Source organism: Hypanus sabinus, chromosome 8 (assembly GCF_030144855.1).
Source record: "Hypanus sabinus isolate sHypSab1 chromosome 8, sHypSab1.hap1, whole genome shotgun sequence".
NCBI lineage: Eukaryota > Metazoa > Chordata > Chondrichthyes > Myliobatiformes > Dasyatidae > Hypanus > Hypanus sabinus.
Genome location: NC_082713.1, coordinates 77,144,276 through 77,171,498, shown reverse-complemented (window position 1 = coordinate 77,171,498; position 27,223 = coordinate 77,144,276). Strand labels below are relative to the sequence as shown.

At 41.9% G+C, this 27,223-nt stretch overlaps 1 protein-coding gene across 1 annotated transcript; it reads left to right on the top strand.

The window, feature by feature from the left end:
• The first annotated feature begins 343 nt into the window (after positions 1-343).
• LOC132398240 (interferon-gamma-inducible GTPase 10-like) lies at positions 344-21,265 on the top strand. Its single transcript, XM_059977377.1, has 3 exons — positions 344-580; positions 13,576-13,710; positions 16,333-21,265. The coding sequence occupies exons 2-3, from the start codon at positions 13,691-13,693 to the stop codon at positions 17,489-17,491; spliced, it is 1,179 nt and encodes a 392-aa protein (XP_059833360.1). The 5' UTR covers positions 344-580; positions 13,576-13,690; the 3' UTR covers positions 17,492-21,265.
• The last annotated feature ends 5,958 nt before the right edge of the window (positions 21,266-27,223 follow it).

Below are 27,223 nucleotides of genomic sequence, written 5' to 3'. Positions count from 1 at the left end.
TTATCTCAAGGTAGTGCAGGATATGGAAATGCAGTATATGATACCAAGTTTTACTTTGACTTTGTTGTGCCTTCTGGAACAGTGGGATAGTTCACAGGATGTTTTCTCACGTTGGCACTGATCGGGAGTCGATGCCCGACCACCCGAGCCCATGCTTCAGCGTTATTCAGTTCCCAACATTTCTCTCTCTGGAGCAGAGTGTCCTCCCATAATTGCGGCACACTTGGCATCTCTGTCGCTGTTTTCAGAGTTCGAGTGAATGCGAAACTAAACTTTCACATCTGGAAAGTAATTCCCCGAAACGAACGGAAGCAACTCAGGGTGGAGTGTTTCCCCGCATTGGGGTTGGTGCAACATTCAGAGAAGCCGGAAGTTTTGAGAAACAGACCAAAACGGATAAGATAAACAAGTTACTGATCCTGCTTCCATTCGCTTTCTCAGCGCTGTATGAAGCAACACTGGGTCTCATTCACAAGACTTTCGAACACTGGGTGAAAGGAGATCAACTTAAACCTCCGGGTTCGCGGGGAGAGTGCTGCGGCCGAACCGAGAAGCCTCCCGCTTTTCTAAGGGCGCCCTGGTAAGATGTTTGGTGAAGATTAAATCTTCTAGACCAACCTTCCTCTAGTAATATTTTTTGCTTGCACAATTTGTCTTCTTTAGCACATTGCTTGTTTGTCCATATTTGTAAATGTAGAGTATGTTTTCATAAATTCAACTCTATTTATTTTCCTGTAAATTACTGGAAAAACTTATCTCAAGGTAGTGCATTATCTAGTAACATACACATGCTTTGATAGCAAATTTTATTTTGACTTCGTTGTGCCTTCTAGAACAATGGGATAGTTCACAGGGCTGTAATACTGTCGCCGCGCTATTCTCACGTTGATACTGACCGCTCGAGCCCGTGCTTCTCTGTTATGTCGTTCCTAGCTTTTCTCGCTCTGGAGCAGTGTCCTCACATAGCCTGTCGGCACACTTGGCATCTCTTTCGCTGTTTTCAGAGTTTACAAAGGGGTTTGTGTGGGGTGAAGTGAATGTAAAACTGAACTTCCACAACCAGGGAAGAAATTGCCCGAAACTAATGAAAATAAAGTCAATATGGAGAGTTTTCGCGCATTGGGGTTGGTGTATAAAGCAGCATTCAGAGAAGCCGGAAGTTTTGCACTCAGCATGGGAACTTGTGCGACGCAGGCCGAAGCGAGTAAGATAAACATGTTACCGTTCCTGCTTCCATTTGCTTTCTCAGTCCGTCTGATTATTTTCAGTGCTGGATCAGACACGCCTGCTGAATACTGAGTAAAAGTAGATTAACTCAAACCTCCGAGTTCGCGGGGACCGTGTTGACTGCAGAGCCGAGAAGCCTCCCGCTTTTCTAAGAGCGCCGTAGTTTTGGATGTGATACGCATCTGTGAGCGAGAGGACGACTTTGAACGGACGCTAGAACTTTAAATATTTTATTTCATAAAAAAGTTGAGGGGAAATTAGAATGATATTAGATACTGGTAGACGGTTCTCCCTAACCGACACTTGTGAATTCAAAGGCCAGGGTTTGAAGGGTGAGATATTTAGAGGGATTCGGAGGAAAACAAATCCTCTGCATCAGTCCCGTTCAACATTTTGCCCTGGATGAAATAATCTACAGCTCACAGTACGTTATCGTGATCATTAAGTTGTAGATATAACAATCCAAAAATAATTGTCAAAGAATGATTTTTTTTTTAGCCAATCCTCCTTGGAGAAAAAAATAGGCAATTACGCTTAGCTTACCTTTTTTGAAATTAATTTTTCTCTCCCTTTCATAAATTAAAAAAAGAGTGCAGACAAAATTAATTTCTGTTAAATTATGGGCTTAAACAAAAATTTAAATATAGGTTGTAAACTGACTTTACTTAATGGTATTTAATGAACATTTAATGACAACGTAACGTAAAGTGACTAAAAACCTTAAGCCAAAGCAATATGAATAAAAATGTAAAGAAATGCACAATTTTTACAAGATTTTGAGAAAACATTTTCTTACTAAGTGACATGATCAGGCTCAATATAGGCCTAGCATGTGAAACCTATGCCATTCACGGGCCGACGCTGCATAAAGTGGAGGGCGCTGCCCGGGCCGACTGCCTGCCCTTTGCCGAGGATACGTTTGTGCCCGCCTGTCCTTGGGGCAGTGGGTACAGTGGGGGACTTCCGGGAGCAGTGCCACCACCACCCCGTGGTATTGACTGATTTACAGACGGTAGTTACCATATTTTATTCGGAGTGTACTCTCTGTCTTGTAAATATTGAATGCCTTACCTTGTGTATATGTTGTAAATTAACTTTTATAGTTTTGTAAAATAACACACCTCTGGTTGTAGTTTGCCGCAGATTTGGCACAATGGAATCAGACAACTTGGATCACCAGTCCCTGTAAAATCCATTTATAAGTAGCTTTCACTGTAAAGACGGATTTTACTGTGTCCGTTGTTGCACCGCGGCAGCAAAGTGACTCAGAAGATTGTAATTCTGCAGCATTAACCTGATGAGAATTGTCCGTTCGCCTCTGCCATCTCACACCCCCTCTTCAAAAGGCGCCACATTTGACCGTGTTTTGAATAAAACTTTCTCTCCAATTGTCTATGGCACTGGTCGAGTTTGTTTGCTGTCATAAGTCAGTCGACGGTACGTATGGCTAAATTGTGGAAGATAATTTGGGAGGGAAAGGCTGACGTCATGGCCTAATATCGGGGAGTCCACTCAATACTCAGAAAATGCACTTCATGCTCCTCACCAGCCCACCATCCTGCAGAGATTCGCAGAACAATTAAAATAACTATCTGAAGGAGGACCTTCAAAAAGCTGGTAAGACCATAAGATAGAATTCTCAGCCTCAATCTGCTGCCTTCTCTCATATCACATCATGCCCTGGCCAATCAAGAAGCTATCAAACTCTGCCTTAAATATATGTAAAGTGTTGGCCTCCACAGCTTCCTGTGGCAAAGAATTGCACTGGGTCACCACTCTCTGGCTAATGAAATTCCTCCTCATCTCCATTCTAAAAGGGCATCCCTATGTACTGTGGCTGTGTCCAGTGGTCTTAGACTCTCCAACAATAGGACCATCCTGTCCTCACCTACTCTATCAAGTGTTTGCACCATTCTATAGGATTCAATGAGGTCACCCCTCATTTTCCTGATTTCCTGTGAATACAGGCCCAGAGCCATCAAACATTCTTTATATGACAAACCATTCCATCCTGAGATCATTTTCATGAATCTTCTTTGAACCCTCTCCACTTTCGGCACATCCTTTCTAAGGTAAGGGGCCCAAAACTGTTCACAATCATCCAAATGAGGCCTCACTAGTGTTTTATCAATCTCAACTTTACCTCCTTGCTTTTATGTTCTAGTCCTCTTGAAATGAATGCTAACATTTCATTTGCCTTCCTCACCACAGACTCAACCTGCAAATTAATATGTAGGGAATTGGGCACAAGGACTCTCAAGTCAATTTACACCTCAAGTTTTTTTTTGTATTTTCTCTGCATTTACAAAACAGTTACCCTTTCATTTCTTCCACTAAATTGTATGACCATACACTCCCTGACAGTGTATTCCATCTGCCATTTAAATGCCCATTCTAACAAGCTGTCCGAGTTATTCTGTGGTCTTTCCACTTCCTTAGAACTAGCTGCCCTTCCATCTGTCTTCATGTCATCTTCAAAACTTTGCAACAAAACCATCAAATCCTTCATCCAAATCATTGACGTAGAACGTAGAAAGAAGCCATCCCAACAGACACCTGTGGAACACCACTGTTCAGCAGAAAGCAACCAGGAAAGGCTGCCTTTATTCCCACTCTTTGCTTCCTGCCAATCAGACCTGCCAGCTTTTTTGATGCTCAGACCTGCCAGCTTTTTTGATGCTCAGACCTGCCAGCTTTTTTGATGCTCAGACCTGCCAGCTTTTTTGATGCTGGGATCTTTCCTGTTAGACCATGGGCTCATAACTTTTTAAACAGCCTCATGTGTGGCACCTTGTCAAAGGCCTTCTGAAAATCCAAGTACACATCAACAAATTCTCCTTTGTCTATCCTGCTTGTTATTTCTTCAAAGAATTCCAACAGATCTGTCAGGCAAGATATTCCCTGCTGTCTACACCCTATTTTAGCACGTATCCTGAAACATCATCCTTAATATTTAACTCCAACATCTTCCCAACCTGTGAGGTCAGACTAACTGGCCTATAATTTCCTTTCTTCTACCTCTCTCACTTCTTGAACAGTTTTGTGAAGTTAGCAAATTTCCAGACTTCTGAAGGCATTCCAGAATCTAGTGATGCTTGAAAGATCATTACTAAGGCCTCCATGATCTCTTCAGACACTTTTTTCAGAACTCTGGGGTTTACACCATATGGTCCAGGTGACTTACTTACCCTGAGATCTTTCATTTTCCCAAGAATCTTCCCTCCAGTTATGGTAACTTCACACATTTCGTGATGCCTGACACGTGGAACTTCCATCATACTACTGGTGTCTTCCGCCATGAAGACTGCTGCAAAATACTTATTCACCATTTCATTGTCCCACATTACTATCTTTCCAGCATTGTTTTCCTGCAGTCCAAGATCCACTCTAGCCTGTTTTACACTTTACGTATCTGGAGAAACTTCTCTTATACTCTTTAATATTATTGTCTAACTTACTTTTGTATTCCATCTTTACCTTCTAGTGGATTTTATAGTTGCCTGCTGTTGGTTGTTAAAAGCTTCCCAATCATCAAACTTACAACTAATAACAACTATAATAAACTATATACCTTATGTTTCACTTTTATGTTTGCATTGACTTCTCTTGTTGGTCATGATGTACTCCTTCCTCTTTTAGATTACTCATTCCTCTTTGCTATGTGCTTTGCGAATGGCTTCCAGAAATTGCAGACATTTCTACTCTGCTGTCATCGCTGCCAGTGTTGTTTTCCAATCAATTCTTGCCAACTTCTCTCTACTGTCTCTGTAATTCCCTTGACTACACTGTAATACTGATACATCTGACTTTACTTCTTCTTCTCAAACTTCAGAGCGAATTTGATCATATTATAATCATTTTCCCCCAAGGGTTCTTTTACCTTAAGGTCTCTAATCAATTCTGGTTCATTGCAGAACACCCAATCCAGAATAGCTGATCCTCTAGTGGGCTCAACCATGAGCTACTCTTAAAAGCCATCTTGTAGGCACTCAAGAAATCCACCCACTTGGAATCCAGCACCATCCTGATTTTCCCAATTTACCTGCCTATTGAAGTACACCATGACTATTATAATATTGCCCTTTTGGTCTGCTTTTACTGTTTCATGTTGTAAGTTGTAGGCCACATCCTTACTACTGTTTTGCGGTTTGTCTATCATGCCCATCAAGGTCTTTCTACCCTTGCAGATCCTTAGCTCTGTCCACAATGATTCAACACCTTCTGACCCTGTCACCTCTTTCTAATGATTTGCTTTTGTTTTTTTACCAATAGCAATGCCACCCACACTGACACAAGACCCCATCCCCCCAACTTCCTGCCTGTCCTTTCAAAACAATGTGTATCTTTGGATATTAAGTTTACAGCTGTAATCTTCTTTCAGCCACAATTCAGTGATGCCTGCAACATTGTACCTGCCAATCTGAAACTGGGCTGCAATTTCATGTACTGTGCACATTCAAATACAACATCTTCAGTCCTGTATTCACTCTTTTACTATTTTGTCCACCTTTAACATTGCAACTCATCCTGTTGACTGCAATTTTGTCCTATCAACAGCATCTCCTCACTACACATCCTTTCAGTTTGTAAACCAGCTAACTCAGCACTGTTATACGCCTTTCCTATAATATATCTTGTATTGAAATATATGCAGCTCAGGACACAAGGTACACCATGCGTAACCTTTTGATTCCTAATTTTGTCTGAGGTCTTACCAACATCTACCTTCACAACCTCTCCACTAACTGTTCTGGCACTCTGGTTCCCATCCCACTGCATCTCCAGTTTAAACCCCATCGTACAGCACTACCCAACCTTCCCTCTAGGATACTCGTCCCTCTCCAGTTCATGTGTATGCTGTCCCTTCTGTACAAATCCCACCTTCCCTGTAAGGGAACCTAATGATCCAAAAATCTTACGCCTTCTTTCCTACACCAACTCCTTTACCATGTTTTAAACTGTCTAATCTTTGTAGTTCTGGCCTCACTAGCAATGGCACTGGTAGCAATCATGAAATCAAAACCCTATAGATCCCATCCTTCAATGTAGCACTAACGCTTTGAACTCCCTATGCAGAACCTTGTCACTTGTCCTATCCAGATCATTGGTACCTACAGTATATGGACCATTACATCTAGTTGTTCACCATCCCACTTAAGAATGCTAAGAACTCGATCCGAGATAATCCAGACTCTGGCACCCAGGAGGCAACATGCCATCCTGGAATTTCATTCTCTCTCACAGAACATCCTGCCTGTACTCCTAACTAAAGAATCCCCTATTATCCTGGTGTCTTCTCCTCACTGCCCTTCTGAGTTGCTGAAGCAGACTCCATGCCAGAGACACAACTGCTGTGACTTTCATCTGCTATGTCATTCCCTGAACAATATGCAGTGATATTCATATTGTTGAGGGAGATAGCCTCTGGCTCTTTAATTCCTTTCCCCTTCCAGACCATCTCCCAGTTGTCTGTGTCTTGCACCTTGGGTGTAACTATCTCTCTATGCATCCTATCTATCAGCATATCAGTCTCTGAAATGATATGGAGTTTAACCAGTTCCAGCTCTAACTCATTAAACATGGTTTGCTAGAAGCTGTAGGGGAATGCATTTCTTGCAGTTGTAGTCATCAGAGACCTGGACATCCTCTCTTTCTTCCCAGATCCAGAAGAGGAGCCTATCAGCCATATTGTCCTAGCTGAGTAGATATATTGAAGGGAACAAAAAAACTTGAGCTTTTCTTTCCCCAGCTTTCTTTGACTGAAGCCTCTCTTCACCAAAAACTCAAGATTGTGACTCTGACAATGTTCACTCAGACAATGGCTGCTGCATTTGGCCCTGTCTTCCATTAATTTGCTGATCATTCCCAAACGACAATGGGTTGCTGGTCAAAACTCTTTTTCGCTGTCATTGTATTTTCTGACCACATGCTGTAAAAGCGGTTTATTCTAGATGAGTACTTGATGACTGGAATGGACACGGTGGGCTACAGGGTCTATTTCTGTGCTGCATAGTATTTCCCTAAAACTAAACACACTGGCTTCAGAACTGACCATCGGAATAGTCGTATATGGTAACATATCCAAATTTTGATAATAACTTTATTTTGAAGTTTGAACTTCGAACACAGCAAATTACAGCTCTTGCTGAAACTTACAGTTGTCAATCAAGTTGAAGGAGGAAAGAAGCTGAAACTGATTTATTGATCACTTCTGGGATTACAGATACTGTAGATTCTGGTTATTTGGGCCAGTGGTTAATCAGGTCAGCCAGTTATTTGGGATAATGCTTAAAGAACAAAACCTAATAGAGGAAACTGTCAGGATTCCCTTCCTTTACTTGGGACACTATGCTCCTGAATTGGGGAAGGAGATTGTTGTTGACCAGGTTAACTAGCTTTAGTTGCACACATCTATGTGGCTGTTGGATGCTACACCTTGCTTAGACTAAACAGTTTTTAAATAGCATCAGTGTGTGTGTGTGTTTGTGTTAAAAAACAGTGACTTTTGTCACTGATTGTTGATGAGAAATAAGCAGTAAGACAATTCTGAACTGTTTTGATGACTGTAGTTGCAAGCATTCAGGCTTGGAGATGGCAGGAGTGAAAACAAAACCATTTCACTGCTTCAACAAGTTAGGCAGTATGAAGAATTTGAAAGTATCAACAATTATCTTGAATATTACGAAGAAAATGAAGGCTTGAAAGATGCAATCACTGAGCGCATTGTGTGAATGCAGTCCGTTATCTGTACTGGATGTCTGCAGTGATTTTGATCTTTGTGTACACTGAAAGAATTCCCCTGTTGATAACTATTTGGAACTCATACACAGTTTTATTTTAATGTAGTGCTCTTGGTAGTGTTCAATTTTGTTCTGTTTTTCATTTAAGTACATAATTTGTTGTTCATTTCTCTTTTTGATTCCATTTTAGCTATTTACATGAAACTTCAGCTAATTAGGTCAAAATGCAGTGGTCCTGATGTGTCCCAGTTAACCAGAATCCATTGAATTTCCTAAATACCCTGGGTAACTGTTATCGTATGCACCCTATCGGGTTTGCTGTGGGGTTTAGATGCTCCGATTCTCCAGAGTATTGTTAAGTGGCATGGTCCCTTTAAAGATTCTGGCCCGCTCCACAAATTGGTGGGCATGTTCTGGTGCCAAGATTTGGATATCTAAAGAGTACCTGAAATCTGATTCGAACTTCATTCATCAGCTGAACTTTGGTTCAGTTTGCAATTGTGTTCAGGATTTTGGTTTCTTTTATGTTCTCATCTGGTCTCATCAGGCTCTCATGTGGCATCAAGACGGGAACCCTGTTCTTGTCTCGGTCTCAAAATTATGTCTCAATTCCAGCCTTGGATACTCCAGCACTTGGGTCCTTACCACCCTTGCCTAGGCCTCTCTTCACAGATACAGTCCAATCACCTCAAGCCTACAGGTTGACTTTGTCTTTCTCCACACAGGCACAACTTGTTTTATTCTCTGAGGGACAGTGAATTGACGTTAATGTTGTACAAACAGCAGCAAATATCTCTACTATTGATAAAGAAAGGAGCATTCATTGATCTATGGCCCCAGACCACTGCTCTGAAGGATTCCTGTCCTGGGGTTGGTGTGATAATCTTGCAATAACAAAAGCCAGATTCAATTTTTAAGGTTAAGTGCAAATCATCATACCCACTGACTTCTGTTTACCTGGACTCTTGGTCAAATTCTATATTGGTGCTGTTACGTACCCCGTAACTGTGTTAACAGACCAGCAGAAATGGAAGGATGCGCTGGAGTCTGATGGTACTGTAACTAAAGGTGTTTATTAGTAAACTAATCAATACATTATCAATAATGCAAATATACATATAAAACAGGTTAGCAATAATAAACATAAAAGTGTAGAAATAATAATAATAAGAAACAAGCACTATCAATGCCCAGGGGTAAATGAATTGTCATAGAAGAATATAAAGTTAAGTTCAGTTCGTTCATACTGACGTAGTTGGCTATTGTGTTGCAATGTTGGAGAGAGAGAGAGAGAGAGCGAACAAGAGAGAGAGCAGCTGCAGCCAGCAAAACTTCTGTTGTTTTCTTGTTCCGTTTTACCGATGTTGTCATCTGGTTATGATCCCTCCGTTCTCGGCTAGACCATTCTTGCATAGTGGGCTTGTCACTCTGGCATGAGTGGACACGCACACAAGCCCCCACTGGTCCTGCCGTCACAGTGTGAGCTTTGTGACTGATCTCCCAATTCAGTCTTCGAAACCCCCACCTTCCTGTGGGTGTACAACACTCTCTCAGTGTCCACGGATGTGTCTGAGGGATGTCTCCCCAGACCTGTCTTTTATCCCCATTGACGGGGTATCAGCCATCCATCAACTCCACATGTCTGCGTCCATCAAACTAGGCCACTCCTGCTGTCTCCTCAGGAATGTTAATGAGCAAAGAAGCATTCTTGCAGTGAAAGGTACATAATCCATGAAGAGGCCATAATACATAAATCCTCTCCCTCTCTCCCTCTCTCTCTCTCTCTCTCTCTCTCTCTCTCCCCCTCTCCCTCTCCCTCTGCTCTTCATCTCTCTCTCTCTCATTAACTGCATAGTTCCCTGGGGGGGGGGGTTAACTCTGGACCCCATTTTCCATCATGTCTGTTCAGCACTCATAACAGTGCTCAGTGCAGTGATGTCTTTGGACCTGAATTATTCAGACAAACTTCAATAGACTCACTGGGATGCAGGTGATTGAAAGATAAAGTTAGTATTTGACAGAGTGTGGCATCAAGGGGAAAAGATTGGTGTGGTTGTTGAAAATCTGTCCAGGATATCACCATGGAAAATGGTCATTTTAGTGTCTTTATCCAAACCATTTTCAACTCCTTCCATAATGACCTTCCTTCCACTCTACAGTCTGAAGTGAGATGTTTGCTGAAGATTATACAGTGTTCATTTTGTTTCAGATATTCTCAGCAAACTTCGCTCTAATCAACTGCCCGCAGCAAGGTCAAAACAATGTTTAGTCAAGGGAAAAAATTGCTTAATAATATCTGTAGAACGGGAAGGCCCAAACATCAATCTTTGTCACACAGTGTCATTGCTATTGTGAGCTCTCCTCTTGGTGTGTACCAGCAATTCTATGAATATATTAGTACTTCCGCTAAAAGAGCAGGTGAAAAGCATTGGATAATTCCTGACATCCAAAGACTTCCAAGCACCATATGTTTCTCTGAAGGACAAAGGGTGAACAAGCTCATTGTTGATGGTAACCTGCTGGTTGAATCATGACATTTATGCAATTTGGCTGTTTTCAGCATACTTCAACCCATTATGTTATATCCCATTGCTGCTGTGATGTGAACTGGATTCAATTTATTCTGAATCATCAGTCCAAGCCTCTTCATCCCTCATCTAGTTGCAGAATCCCTGTTTATTATTGTCACTTGAAAAAATGTTCTGGTCATCATTATATGGTGTCCAAATTCTCAGCCCCACACTGACATGTTCACATTTCCCAAAGCAGATGTCAGTTTCATCAGCCTTATTTCTTTTAAAGGTTTCAAAGGTACACTTAATGTCAGAGAAATGTATACAATATATATCCTGAAATTCTTTTCCTTTTGCGTTGGTTTTTCCGAGCTCTGTGCCCAAAGGACTTGGGTTTCTGTGCATACAGCCTGAGAACTTCCATGTTCCATGACACACTGATTTCCTGCAGAGGCACTGACTGCAAATCTGCACGCCTCCAGAGCCATGAAATTTCAAAGCTCCAAAGGCAAGCTAAATTCTAGGCTGCGTCTTTGGTATATCAAATAATGGCGTGCAGCGAAGCATCAATAGAGACACAGACTTACAGTAGCCCAAACACTATTCATTCTCCCAGTAATTTGACAAACCACAGGCTCTCTCTTTCCTTGTGTTAAATAATAGAGTGTGATAAATAACTTTACAAACAGACACAGATTTCCAAATTCAGGTAATCTTTAGAAGACTGTGAGAGCATCATCTCACATATGGTGAGCTTGGAATCTCTTGGTAGTGGGAATAAGTTTATAATTTAATCACACTGTACTCTCAAAATTCAAAGTGCATGTATTGTCAAAGTCTTGGTTGTCTGTCGTTTACAACACTGACGTAAAACCTGTGTGTGAGGAGTTTTATAGTGGAAAATCCAGTGCTCTGGGGAAGTTCCTTTCTCTAAGCCTCAAAAGTCTTGGTCTAATGGTACAAAAAATTGTCACAACTTCCTCGCTGCAATGGATAGCCATGATGCATTTTGTGCCTTGTCATGCCCTTCACTCTCCACAAAACATTGCAGGACGACCTTCTTCACTGTTGGATCTTGTAGTCCATATCATACACCCAGACTGCTAGAACTGGTTTCACATGCTGGGGTAAGCACATCCGTATCTCACTGGGGTTGGAGGTTCTCAGCTACCCTCACCTGGTGTACCACTGTTGCATGCAAATAGTTACTTGGAGCTACAGGTGAGAGATTGGTGGCAAGTGGGAACCAATGAGCAGAGCACAACAAGCTCACCACCAGAGGGTCTACCCCTTCCTGGACACCTGATACACCCCAAGTATGTATATAGTGCACAACCCTGACATTTGTCTTCCAAACATTCAGTCACAAAACAATGAAAAACTATGAAATTAACCCACTCAAACCAAAAACATCAAATATCTGTTACGTACCCATGTGTATCATGTACTTGTCACGTGACAGTGGTGTTGAAGTTATATTGGACCTAAGGTAATGGTCTTGTGATGGTGGAGTGACATGATTTTCCCACCAGTAGAGGTCATGTGACAGTTTTTTCAACAGGGTATAAAAGGATGACCCCTCCCTGTGAGGAGGGGCAGTTCGTGGCTGGATTTGTCATTTTGACTCCATGCTACTGCGTGGTCCAATCTTATGACGTAGTTAGGTTGAAAGGTGGAGTTTTATTTTCTGCCTAAAGTTTAAAAGGTCATTGCCGGCAGTTTCTTTATAATACTACCAGTTAAAGATCAGTGGAGAGTGAAGATTGGAGCTCGGGAGCTAAAAGATCGAGGAAAGTTGATTTTGACGGTGAAACAGGTTCGACCTTGTTTGATCCTCATTCGGAAGGAATTCATTGGCTGTGTGCGTGTTAACCGTTGCAATAATAACAGAAAGGGTTGGGTACAGTTTGGTCAAGGAAACGTCAGTGCCTTAAAGCAGTTTCATTTTCATCTTCGTAATTTCTCTGGGAAAAGTAGAGTTCAACTGGGAACCGCAACAACATGACGTGAAAGAAAATTTAAATCGTCTAAACATCTCTTCTTTAATGGACTGTAAGCATTTTTACTTTCACAATACTACTTTGAAGAACTGTTTTTGCAACATCGCTTTAAGAACTGTTTTCACTTTATTGTTTTAAGAACTGTTTAAGCTGCCGCACAGCAGCTGATTTCTGGTTAGGTTAGTTGTTTGTTTACTTTTGGGGGTTTGTTTTTCAATGTTTTATTTGTTATAAAAAACCCTGCCTCACTTATATATTTATTGTTGCTGAATCCGTAACATATCAAACTCCCTCCCATGCCACGTTCAAAAACAGATCATACAAATGATAACAGAAAAACGAAAAGCACAGAATATTAAAAACAGAAAATGAAAAGACATATTTCAGGAGAGTTCAGCTCAGTGTTCATTATCTGCACGTTGACCTGATTTGATTGTAGTTGCAATGTCCCAGATGCATCTTCACCCCACAGATACACCACATTCCTGTGAATCATGGAATTTGAGTAGAAAACACTATCTATTCAAAGTGATTATCATAGGCAACTGTGTGGCATTTTGGAGATGCTGGTTGATTTGCAGATTCCATGTTGTAGAGTTCACTAATGGACAGCATTCTTTCTTATTTCTATTCACCTTCGGCACTGAGCATCCAATATTCCACCATAGCGTTTCCTGAAACCTTGAGGAGGAAGCACAACTCCCCTCATATTCTCCTCTGCCAGGTTAACTAAAGTAATGTGAGAAATACAGTTGTGTATTTTCTGTTTAGCTACAAGAAAAAATTGGGCAAAGATTGATTTGTTTCAGCTTTCTAATGATGCATCTCAGGTTGGGCTGCATATGCGAGGTTCCATTCATTTGTAGTTGCCCTATTATAGGAAGGATATGGAGGCTTTGGAGAAGGTGAGGAACAGGTCTACCAGGACGTTGCCTAGATTAGAGGACTTGTGCTGTGAGGAAAGATTCTATGTTGTACTGTTCTATGCACTGGTTTCTTGCACTATTCTCCAGTGATTAAAGGTGATTTGCTGAGCATCATTAAATAATCTTGATAGAAAAATAACCATCAGTCCCTCCTTCTAATTCCTTCAAGGAGATAACCTATACAAAGACAAAGAGGAGACCTGAGTCCCCAACCACTCTCCCTGTTTGGTGCTGGGATTACTGGATTGTCACAGAAGCCACACTGTGAGAAACAGCCATCAAGAATGGGAGGAGCAAGCTCCAGGTAGGTCAGAACATGCCACACCGTGTGTCTCTACAATGAACCCCACCTCAGCAACTCCTGCCAGTGCACTGCACACTGAGTGCTCAGCATTCTCATTGGTGCATGGGATCTGCTTTGTTGATCAGCTGTCATCCTGATAAATCTGATCCCATTGTGGGGTTGGATCTGGAATTCCTGAGTGTAGACCCAGTGACCGTGTGGAGCAATGATATCAGAGTATGATGGAGGGGAAGCTGTAGGTGGTGGTGTTCCCTTCCATCAAAACCCTTGTCACAGAACACAGAACGTCTCAACATGGGAACAGGCCCCTCAGCTCACGATGTTATGCCACACCATTTAAGCTAATGATATCTCACTGAACCAGTTACTCTGCCTGTACATGGTTCATAGCTCTCCATTCTCTGCAATTACACATACTTTATCAAAGAACCCGTTAAACTCCTCGATCATTTCTATTGCCCCTACCAATCCTTTCGCCTTAACATTCTTCAGCAGATCCAACATCAACTTTTTCTTTATTTTCAAATGCCCCAGCATATTAGCATGCTCCACATTGTTCTCACTGTTCTCCATGATTTCCCCCTTGTTGGATCAATGCACAGGACCCTATAGGATCTCAGTAGGTCAAGCACAGATGCTGCATGATCTGCTGAATTTGCCCAGTATTTTGTCTGGTACTCATTAGGACTTCTCCCCATCCTCCACCTCCAAGTGTATGTTTAATCCTCTATTGTTGAGTGATCCTACCCTATCCCTGGTTATTCTCTTACATTTGAAGTATGTGTAGAATGCCCTGGGATTCCCTTTAATCTAACATGCCAAAGAGTTTTCATTGCCCCTCCTGGCTCACCTAATTGCCTTTTTGAGTTTTTCTCTGGCTTCTTTACATCCCTCAAGGACTTTGTTCAATTATTTTAACTTCCTAAACTGTACATACAGTTCCTTTCCCCTCTTGACTGAATTAATAATCTCTTTCAGAATGGACCCCTATTTTGCCACAGTTGTCCTTCCATCTTTCTAGCATGTATGAGTTCCATATTCTGTGAAGTTGGCCATTAAACACCCAACAAAGAACAGATTTGCCCAACCACAACTATTCCTAATTAACTACCTGAGTACTGCTCAAAACTCTGAGAATTTATTGCTTTCCTGTAATATCTATACTCACTCAAAGCTAACGGAATTTAAGGTATTGGAATCACAGATTCCTCTTACTTCTCCCTACTTAATGGTCTGTCAGCTGACCAGTCACATTTCCCAATAACAGGTCTGGAGAGGCCCTTGTTCTAGTTGGTCGATCCACATATCACTTTAATAAACTGTGTTTAATGAACCCAACAAATTCTGCCCTGTCTAACTCACTTGCACAAGGAAGAGCCCAGTCTATTTTAGTGAAGTTGCAGTTTCCCAATCAAACAACCCTGATGTTTTTGTAATTTTTCCTCATCTGCCTGCATGTTAGTTCCTCAGTTTCTTGTTTGCTACTGAGGGCACAATAGTGTAATCCAATCAGAGTAATTGCACCTTGTGTTTTACCCTTACGGGCTCAGTGGATAAGCTGCCCTTTATCCACTCCCTCTGAGAGCAGCTGGGATATTGTCCCTGATCAGTAGTGCCCTGTTTTATTAGTGGAGGTCTGGGGGTTGTGAGTTGCTGTCAGAGTAGCCAAGAAGAAACAGTGTAGGGGACGTGTATGTGACACACAGTGACAAGTCTGTGTGGTATTGGTGTCAAGAGTAGGTGGTTAAACTCTCCTTGTTTGAAGATGGTCACAGCCTGCTACAAGGACGTGTTACTAGTCTTTGTTTATCCCAAACATGAACATTTTACAGCTTTTTCATCTTTTCAAGTAACTTGTACGTTTTTATTTTTCTTTATGATACCTAGACTCATCTCTGTTGCCACCCTCCACCCCCCCCCACTGAACACTCCCACCTTTTCCATGCACCTGCTTATTTCCATCTAACAAATCCTCTCTCACATACACATCAACTTTCCAACTTTCTCACCATCACCTGCAGGACAATCACATTAAACTAACAAATAATCACCCATGGGAAATTGACTTGGTCATGGGAGAACATGCAGACTCCACACAGACAGCACCAGAGACCAGGATGAAGCCAGATCACTGGTGGTGTCAGTACGCTGCACCACTTGCAGTACAGTGCCACTGTGCCAACGTGGGTCATCCTGGGTCAATTAGTTTTCGTTATGTAATAAATTGTATCTTGTATAATTATCAGCAAACCTCTGACATCGGACCTTGCAGAGAAAGGGAGGTCATTTATGATGGAGTTGATATTGGCTGAACTGGCAGCTCTCATGTAAGGACTTCTGCATTGATATCGTGAGGTTGTCTGGATAGACTTTCAATACTGATAGTTCTAGAGAGCCAAGTTGCAGCCTGACCTATGGTGTTATCCACATGAAATTTACAAGCATTCTTTATAGTCCTGTAGGTTTGCCTGTATGTTGCAATTATCACCCATATCAGAATGATTTTTGAGTTAGTTGGTCACTACAAGTTGTCCCGAATGAGATGGATGACAAGAGAATGGGGATCTGAATAAATGGCAGTTTTTAACAATTTGAAATGATAAAGATCATGTTTCCTTTCAGTCAACAGGTGGCTGAGGCTGAGAATGCCACATTCTTAACAAAGGAAGAGCTCAACGAACTGAAGTCCGACTTTAAAATAGGTGGAGTGGAAAAGGTTAAATTTCTGATAAAGTGGAAAGCATCAGAACTGGATAAGACAAACCTTAACATTGCAGTGATGGGAGAAACAGGTGCAGGAAAATCCACCTTCATCAATGCCATGAGAGGACTTCGGAACACCGATGATGGAGCTGCTGAAGTTGGGTGCACTGAAACTACAATGGAACCAACTGGATTTCCACATCCCAATTTCCCCAACGTCTGCTACTGGGACCTGCCAGGGATCGGGTCTACAAAATTTCCAGCTGATAAATATCTCAAGCAAATGAAATTTGAAAGGTTCGATTTCTTCATCATAATATCAGCTTGTCGTTTCAGAGAAAATGATGCAAAACTTGCTAAAGAGATTAAACGGCTTGGGAAAGATTTCTATTTTGTCCGCACTAAGATTGATCAAGATTTTTATTCAATGAAAAAATGGGGAGGAAATGGAATCAGTAAGAAAGAAAAGCTGGATGATATTCGGAGTAACTGTGTCAATAATTTGAGAGAAGCGGGGATTCTAACCCCAACTGTGTTCCTGATATCCAGTTTTGAACAGGATCGATATGATTTCAATCGGCTAAATAAAACACTTGAAGATGATCTGCCGTATATAAAGAGAAGTGTCTTTGTTCTGGCCTATGTAAACCGAAGTGTAGAGATCATTCAGCAAAAAAGCGAGATGCTGCAGAAACGTATCTGGATGTTGGCAACACATTTGACCATCATTCCTGACCTCACTTTTGCTTATAATTTCAGAATACTGATTGAGGCAATAATTCATTTCCGTAAATGTCTGGGTCTAGATGAAGCTTCTCTTCAAAGACTGGCTAACATTAAAAATAAACCTGTGGAAAAACTTAAGGCAGTAGCTAAAACTCCCCTGCTGGGGGAAAGACATGAATATGAAATTATGTGGCAAATGTTGGAAGTTAATTGTTACACCATCCCTGTCCTTGGTTCCATTTTTGGAACAGGATCATCATTTCTCATGACCTACACAATACTGACCAATGCACTGAAGGACCTTACAGAGAGTGCAGAGAGGGTGGTGAAGGTTGCATATGGCATCAATTAACTTGTCAGCAACAGCATCAACACTGTGAGCTAATGTTATGCTGTGGTTAATATACTGAAGAGGCCTGTCACTGAACCCTGCTGTAATTCTACATGACAACTTTCCCCTTTGTTGCTTTCCTTTCTGAAATATTGCTTATTCATTTCTGAGGAACACTTGTGCCTGACCGAGGGAGTGCGACTCCGGGAAAGAAGACACGAAACAGGTGGACATAAATGAGATGTGATCCTAATTTGAAGAGGAGCTGAGAAGTTATCTCCAGGTGTCTGAATGATGCTCACTCGTCAATCAATATCCAAGTATCAGACTGTTTGGACATTATACAATATTGCTGTGTATAAACTAAAGGCTGTGTTTTCCCTACAATATCTGTAAAGATCTGATTGTGACATCATTAAAGAGACAGTGGAAAGGCATTTCAGGAAATCATTAAAGCATGACTCCGAACTGAAGCACAACTCACATTTAAAAGAGCTGTTGAAATCACTAGGTCAAAATGAAACAGTAGCCTGAGACACAACAGCAGACAGAGACAATTGAGTTTCAGTCAGGAATGAAAGTGAACGTGAACAAAATTGCAGTGTCTGAACAGAAACCAGTCTGACCAATCAAATTGTGTGACTGTTGTGGCAATGACTCACGTACACCAGACAACTGCAAGTTTAAAGTTGAAAATTGCAGAAAATGCAACAAAGTAGGTCACAAAGCATGTCAAGCAGACAAAGATATATAGACTGCATAGGGAAGACAAAATGATAAAAATTTGTCGCAGTTTCACGAAGAGCACAAATCTGCATGTTCATGAAAAATCTGACAATAATGAGTAGACAGGATTTATTTTGTGAAAACTGACAAGAGAAAAGCAGTATGAATCAGAAATGAACAGAAAATTAATTAATATGGAATAGCACAATGCTTCAGCTATTTCAGTCATTTTACAAAATCAGATTGGAAGTCATCTCAGAGATATTGAACTGAAGCCTGCAGACATCCAACTAAAAAGTCATCCTGGAGAAAGATAACTCCTGTGGGAGTGACATTTGTAACAGATACATTAACCAACAAGACACATTGAGTTTGTACCTGGTAAAAACAGGAGGGCCAGCAGTGTGGGGATGTGAGTGGCTGAGACAACTACAACTGGACTGGAGATACATCTTCCATTTGCATGCCACATCCTCTGCCATAGAGCCAATTGCAAATGAATACTGAAATATTCTGGATGATGCCACAACTGTGTTCAAGGATGGCACTGGAAAACTCAGACATATCAACAGTAAAATACTGTTATGCCACACCAAAGTGTTACAAAGCCCATCCAGTTCCTTATACTGTCTGCAAAAAAAGATCCAGATAACTAGATCGGCTGGAGACTATATAAGTATTTTCAAGGTTGCGTGGAGCCCATAGGTAACAGCAGTAGTTCAAGTAGACAAGAACAATGGGACTAATAGGATTTGTGGTGATGTTAAGGTCACCACCAACCCAGTCCTGAAAGTAGATCAATGCCCTCTGCCCAGGATAGAGGATATGTTTGTAATCCTTTCTGGAGGGAAGTATTTCAGCTTTGGGCTTCGCAGAGGCTGACCAACAGATGGTGACGTCAGACACTGTACTCATACATTATGATCCACCTCATCCAGTGAAGCTTGCCTGTGATGCCTTGTCTAGAGGTGCAGATGCAGTCATGTCAACAGTTATCAGTGATGGAAGTGAACGCTCTGTAGCCTTTGTGTTACGTTTCCTGACCGCTGCAGAGAAAATAATGCACAGATTGACTGAGAGACCTTGAGTCTTATTTGGGGAGTAAAATGGTACAAGCACTACCTGTGTGGGAGAGAGTTTACCAACCACTGAGAGATTATCAACCACTGGTGTCCATTTTCAATCCACTGAATGGTATTCTACTAACTTCAGCAGCACAAATGCAAAGAAGGCCTTTGATTCTTGGAGGACTCAATTACAAGATTGAATTCAGGAGGATGACAAATCATGGAAATGCCGATGGATTGTCCCATTTACACTTGGAAAAGGAACTTCCTAAAAACAACTTAGAAAAGAGGACACTCCTCTTGATTAAGACAAAGCACATCGGCATTGCACCACCCAGCTACAAATGGTTTAGTGGAGAGGTTTGTCCCGAGTCTAAAGACTGCACTGTGATCAATGTCAGCAGAACAAACTATTCTAACACTGTATCTGCCACCGAAATATGTGGTAGCTCACTGGTCAATCAAAAGGCAAGGAATTTGACCAAAAACATAGCTAATTACCCCTTTTCTGAAGCAATCTGTGGTAAATTTCCACTACAAACAGTGAAGAGGCAAACAAGGCAAAGCAAATTCATTGGATGAACCATAATGGTACATTGCAGAATTTAGGCAATGTAGTGAGGAATTTGGAGAGGAGATATCAAGGCAGAGGAGTTTTGACATCCACGCAACTGGCCAATGTGCGAGGTTAGATTGGTCTGGGCACTGAGCTAATTTGGAGAAATTGAGAGTGGCTTTAAGTCGGGCAGTGAAATCTGCGCATGGAGCAAGTTGCTAGGCAGCATGGTCTACGCTCGGCATCTTTCGCTGCAGATTTGCCTGCAAAGGTTCTGTGTATGGATTTACATAAGTTAGGAGACTAAATAAATAATTAAGTGAAATAGCCACTGCTCTACATACCGTCCTTGCAGATTTGGAGAAGAAGGATACTTATGTGAGAATGCTGTTCTTTGACTACAGTTCAGCATTCAACACCATAGTTCCATCCAGGCTTGACAAGAAGCTCAGAGACCTCGGCCTTGACCCTGCCTTGTGCAGCTGGATCCTGGACAGATCACCAGCAGGTTGTAAGACTGGGCTGCTTCACCTTCAAGCCTCTGACTCTCAATACAGGAGCCCCTCAGGGCTGCGTACTGAGTTCCCTCCTTTACTTCCTGTATACCCATGATTGCATCACCACCAACAGCTCCTGCTAATTAAATTTGCCAATGACACTACATTGATTGGCCTTATCTCAAACAATAACAATGTGGCCTACAGGGAAGAAGTCATCTCTCTGACACAGTGGTGTCAAGAAAACAACCTCTCCCTCAATGTCGCAAAAACAAAGGAGCTGGATTACAGGGGGAATGGGGATGGGCTAACCCCTATTGACATCAGTGGATCTGGGGTTGAGAGGGTAAACAGCTTTAAGTTCCTCGGTATCCACATCATTGAGGACCTCACATGATCTGTATACACCAGTTGTGTGGTGAAAAACTCACAACGGCACATCGTTCACCTCAGACTGTTGAGGCAGATTGATATGGGCCCTCAAATTCTAAGAAATTTCTCCAGGGGCACAATTGAGAGCACCCTGACTGGCTGCATCACTGCCTGGTATGGGAACTGTACCTCCATTAACTGCAGGACTCTGTAGAGAGTGTTGTTGACAGCCTAGCGCCTCTGTAGTTGTGAACTTCCCAAGATTCAGGACATTTAAAAGGACAGGTGTGTAAAAAGGGCCTGTAGGATCATTGGAGGCCCAAGTCACCCCAACCACAGTCTATTGCAGCTGCTACCATCTAGGAAGTTGTACCGCAGCATAAAAGTCAGGGTCAACAGGCTTTTACTACCAGGCCATCAGACTGATGAACTTGCACTGATTTGAGTGCATTCTATATTACATTGACTGTTTTATTTATTATAAATTACTATGATTGCACATTTAGATTGAGATATAACGTAAATATTTTTACTCCTCGTGTGAAGCATGTAAGAAATAAAGTTAAATCCAATTGAAGTGACTCTGCTCAGTGAAAACTTTATTCAAAGACAAATAATTGAAATGTCTGAGAATATGGAAGACAGATAGTACAATATACTTAAGACAACATAATTTGCTCTGCAGTTGGATGAGACAATTTTGTCAGGCAACGAATGTTGCTCTTTAGTTATGTTCACTTCAAATAACATGAAGTGGTTCAAGAGTTGTTATTTGCGAAAGGACTAGAAATATATGAAGGGGGAGTCAATATTTTGGGTTCTTGGATAATGTTTTGAAGAGAGGACATTTCACTCACCAACATCCTTGCTTGTGCAATAGATAGAGCACCATCAATGACAGGACACCGTCAAGGCTTACTACTTTCTTCAAAATCCTCTCCCTATCATACTCCCCATTTACTGTGTAATTCACAGACAACATCAGTGGTTTGTAGCTGTTTTTTCAGAGCTTGAACAGCAGCCAATCAGAGTTCAGGATTTATTAACAAAGTCAAATAAAGTAAGGCGGGGTAAGTGGACCAGCCATTGTTGGAGTAGGACAGTGTTAGAGTGGAGAGATGTTTTGCTTTGGTGTGGGTGACGTAAGTATTTGTTGTTGTTCCTTTTCACACCTTATAGCAAATCAAGTGCCATTTTTTGCTGTTTCTGTAGTATTTATCTGTTTTGTATGAGGGCAAGTTGCTTGCTCGATGCTCAACCCAACACTAATGGAAAGCATGCAAGGAGCCGGCCAGATTCAAACTCGGGACCATTTGCCACAAAGTCCAGCGCTGTTGCCACTATCATAAATATCTGGTAGGCTTTTTCTATCTCATTCTTCATCTGTAAGTGCATCATTTGGGCAGTAAGAATGCCTTGAGGGACAGTGCTTTGTTCTTTGTGTGAGATGTAGTAATTCTGGTAGACTTGCAGTCTCCCGGATAACCACATCTTCACCAGGTGCACCAAGCTTCAGCTCCTCAGACAGTGTATTAAAGAACTGGAGATACACCTTCAGTCCATAAGGAAGATGGCAGATAAGAGCTACAGGGATGTAGTCACCCCTAGGTTGCAGGAGGCTGGTGAACTGGTGTCTGTCAGGACTGGCAGGAGAGAGAAGAAAGATAGGCAGTCAGTACAGGGTTCCCCTGTGGCCATTCCCCGACCATTTTGGATATAGTTGGTGGGGTGTGGGGTCAAACTACTAGGGAAGAGCCACTGTGACCAGGTCTCTGGCACTCAGTCTGCTGGGGCTCAGCAGAGAAACGGACAAAGAAAGAATATAGTCATAATAGGAGATTCCACAGTGAGAGGCGAGTCAGTGGATGTGATGGAGTGTCTCAGATGGTGAGTTGCCTTCCAGCTGCCAGTTTCAGGGATGTCTTGGATCATGACACATTAAAGGGAGAGGGTGAGCAGTCAGATGTGCTGATACAAATTGGTACCAATGACATTGGAAGGAGAAGAGGGGAGGTCCTAAAGAGAAAATTTAGAGAGTTAAGTAGAAAGCTAAAAAGTAGGACCAGGGTAACAACCTGAGGATTGCTGCCTGTGCCATGCATCATTGATGGCAAGAATAGGATGATTTGGCTGTTCAATGTGTGGCTGAGAAACTGGTGCTGGGGGCAAAGTTTCAGATTTCTGGATCATCGGGAACTCTTCTGGGGAAGGTATGACCTGTACCAAATGGACGGGCTACAATGAACCAGAGGGGGACCAATATCCTTGCTGGAGCTGTTGGGGGTTGGGGTGGTGTTCAAACTAAACCAGTAGAGGAATAGCAACTGGAGTGATTTGGCTGAGAATAGGGTTGTTGGTTAACATCAGAGGTCGTGTATGGTGAGATTGGCAGAAAAGACAGGCAGATAGTTGGGCAAAATTGCAGTCAGTCAGACACATTGCAGTGTAAAAGGGGGAAAAACTAAAAAGGGAGACATACATTTCTGATGGTGTTATATTTGAATGTACACAATACATGGAATAAAGTAGATGATGTTGTAGCACAGTTAGAGATTGGCAGGTGTGATGTTGTGGGTATAACGGAGTTATGGCTGAAAGACGATTGTAGTTGGAAGCTTAATATCCAAGGATATACAATCTATTGAAATGTAGGCAGAAGAGGAGAAGGGCTCTGCTGGTAAAATGTGAAACCACATCTTTAGAGTGAGGTGATATAGGATCAGAAGATGTAAAATACTTGGGGGTAAAGTTATGAAACAGTAAGTGTGAAGAACCTAATAGGAGTTATTTACAGGCCTCAGGAAAGTAGCTCAGATGTGGTCTACAAAGTACAGTGTGAGATAGAAATGCAATTCCCCTTGTGTTTCCCCTCTCAAAAGAATAGTAATAACAAATTTTAAATCCCAATTTGCATAACTTCTTATGTTCAATCTTTGAAAGGTGAGTTTCTTGCCAAAAAATTATATCTTGCTTTACTCTCTTCAGTTTAGCTATAGCCTTACTCCTTTTGATTGGGTTCTGTAGCCCATTCACATTAAGGTTGATTACTCTGTAATCTTGATACGGCATTCCACACCAATAAAAAAAGATGCCTAGATGACCTAAACAAATGAACTTCTGTCTGTACAACAAGCTAATATTTAACATGCAAACAACAAATGTAACATCTGTGAAGTATTATGGTAGAGAAAAGGGACTTACAGAGGCATGGGAGAGGAGCTGACCAAATGATTGGAAGGGGACTCTAGATGGGATGACAGCATAACAGTAGTGGCTGGAATTCCTGGGAACAATTTAATAGGAGCAGGATAGATACATCACAAAGAAGAGGTATTCTCAAGGTTGTATGACACATCTGTGGTTGTCATGGGAAGTGAAAGCCAACATAACAGCCAAACAAAGAGCATATCTTACAGTAAAAAATTTGTGGAATTTCAAGGATTAGGAAGCTTTTTATGCAAAAAAATAGCTTTTTCAGATATATAAAGATCAAAAAAGAGATGAGAGTAGATATTGGACCACTGGAGAATGACATTGCAGAGATAGTAATGGGGAGACAAGGAAATGGTGGACAAACTGAATAAGTATTTTGCATCAGTCTTCACTGTGAAGTATACTAGTAGCAAGCTGAATGTTCAGGAGTGTCAATGGGCAGAAGTGAATGCAGTTGCTATGGCTAGGGAGATGGTGCTTGGGAAACTGATAGGTTTGAAGGTAGATAAATCACCTGGAAACGATGGACTACACCCTATGGTTCTAAAAATGATAGCTGAAGAGATTATGGAGGCATTTGAAGTGGTTTTCCAAGAATCAAATAGATTCTGGCATCATTCCAGAAGACTGGAAAATTGCAAATATCACTCCATTCTTCTAGAAAACAGGGAGGCAAAAGAAAGGAAATAATACAGCAGTTAGCCTGACCACAGTGGTTGGGACAATGATGGGATTGAGTTTTAATGGATGTGGTTTTGGAATACTTTGAGGCACATGACAAAATGGGCTAAAGTCAGCATGTTCCTTAATAGAAAGTCTTCCTTAACATTTGTGTTGGAGTTCTTTGAAGAAATAACAAGCAGGATGGAGAAAGGATAATCAGTGGATGTAGTGTACTTGGTTTTCAGAAGGTCCCTGTGTCACACATGATGCTGCTTGTCAAGTTAAGAGCCTATGGTATTAGAGGAAAAATACTCACATAGATAGTACACTGGCTGATAGGCAGGAGGCAAACAGTGGGGAAGAAGGGATCCTTTTCAGATTGGCTGTTGGTGACTAGTGCTGTTCCACAGGAGTCTGCATGGGGCCACTTATTTTTAACTTGTATATCTGGGACATGCGTGATGAAATAGATGGCTTTGTGGCCAAGACGACAGATGAAGCAAAGATAGGTAGAGCAGCAGGTAGTCTTACAAAAATAGAGAGGTTACAGAAAGATTTAGACAGATTAGGAGAATGGGCAAAGATGAGGCAGCTGGAAGACAGTGTTGGGAAGTGTACGGTCATGCACTTTGGTAGAAGAAGACTATTTTCTAAACAGGTAGAATATTTTAAAAATTTGGGGTGCAAAGGGATTTGAGAGTCTTTGTGCAGGGTTCTGTAAAGGTTAATTTGAAGATTGATGAGGAAGGCAAAAGCAATATTTACATTTGTTTCACATTTTTTTCCTCCTCCCCTGCATCTTCGGTCTGAGCGCTCCCATTCTCTGTCACCTGCCTATCCTCCCTCACACACTGTCTGCTAGCTTTCTCTATTTGTGAACTAACCTCCTGTCTCCTGGTCTCTTCAATTTGATTCCCACACCCGAACCATTCTTGTTTAAAGTCTCCCCAGTAGCCTTCGCAAATCTCCCTGCCAGGATATTGGTTCCCCTAGGATTCAAGTCCAACTTGTCCTTTTTGTACAGGTCACACCTATCCCAAAAGAGGTCCCAATGATCCAGAAGCTTGAATCCCTGCCCCCTGCTCCAATCCCTCAGCCACACATATATCCTCAACTTCATTCCATTCCTACTCTCACTGTTGCATTGCACAGGCAGTAATCCTGAGATTACTACCTTTGTGGTCCTTCTTCTCAACTCCCTTCCTCACTCCCTATATTCTCCTTTCAGGACCTCTCCCCTTTTCCTACCTATGTCATTGGTAGCTATGTGTACCATGACCTCTGGCTCCTCACCCTCCCACTTCAGGATATCTTGGATGTGATCAGAAACATCTCAGACCCTGGCACCAGGGAGGCAAACTACCATCCGGGTCTCCTGACTGTGTCCACAGAATCTTCTCCCTGACCCCCTAACTATTGAGTCCACTATTACTACTGCCTTTCCCTACCATTCTGAGCTATAGGGCCGGACTCTGTGTGGGAGGCACAGAGTTACTTCCCTGAGTTAGGATGCCCCCCCCAACAGTACTCAAACAGGATTACTTATTGTCAAGGGTACAGCCACTGGGGTACTCTCTAGTACCTGACTCTTCCCCTTCCCGCTCCTAACCATGACACACCTGTCTGCCTCCCATGGTCCCGGTGTGAGCACCTGCATGTAACACCTCTCCATCAACTCCTCACTCTCCCAGACCAGATGAAGGTCATCGAGCTGCTGCTCCATTTCCCTAACATGATCCCTTAGGAGCCGCAGCTCGGCACACCTGGTGCAGATATGGATGTCCAGGAGGCTAGGAGACTCCAGGACCTCCCACATCTGACACCAAGAACAACAAGCTGCCCTCATGCTCATAATTCCCCTTTCCTCAAATAACAGGAAAAACTGAAAACTAAACCTACCTTGCATCACCCGTTTCTGCCTAAGCCCGTTGAGCCAAAGCCTTTAAGCCTTCACTCTGCTCCTGGTTCACTCATCTGCCTGCAAATGACAATGCTGGCTATATAAGGCTGTGTTCCTTTTAAATCTTCCACGCTTCCCTGCCCAACATCACATGCCTGCGCAGTCCCGCCTCTCTTAACTCCAATGAGAAGAAGAAAAAGTCCAAATGGCTCCTGCTGCACTCCCACTCCGATTCTCAGCCTTCCTTTTCCGAATTAAGGTACTAGACAGGGCTGTCCTTTAAGTCCCTTACTAATTGATATTGCGTCAGAGCACTTGGCAATCGCTCTTTGTGATTCACCCAATCTATTCGGCATTATTCATGGGAAAGTGACGCATAAGGTATCACTATATGTAGATGACCTGTTACTATCTATCTATCTCTAACCCAGAGAAATCCATCCCTGCAGTAATATCACTACTTGCTCAGCTTAGTAGTTTTTCTGGTTATAAATTGAATCTTAATAAGAGTGAGCTTTTTCCATTAAATATGCAAGTTCCAATCTATAGACAATCACCATTTAGATTAGTTACTGATTATTTTACTTATTTGGGTGTTAAAATTACTAAGAAGCACAAGGATCTATTTAAAGTTAACTTTTTACCCCTAATTGATCATATTAAACAATTGCTTACTAAATGGTCCCCATTGTCCTTAACATTGATTGGTCGAATTAATGCTATTAAGAAGATTATTTAACCTAAGTTTCTGTATCTATT

Coding starts and splice junctions, on each gene's coding strand:
- LOC132398240 (XM_059977377.1), top strand. CDS start 13,691: ATGGGAGGAGCAAGCTCCAG. Junction 13,711..16,332: donor ATGGGAGGAGCAAGCTCCAG/GTAGGTCAGAAC, acceptor GTTTCCTTTCAG/TCAACAGGTGGCTGAGGCTG.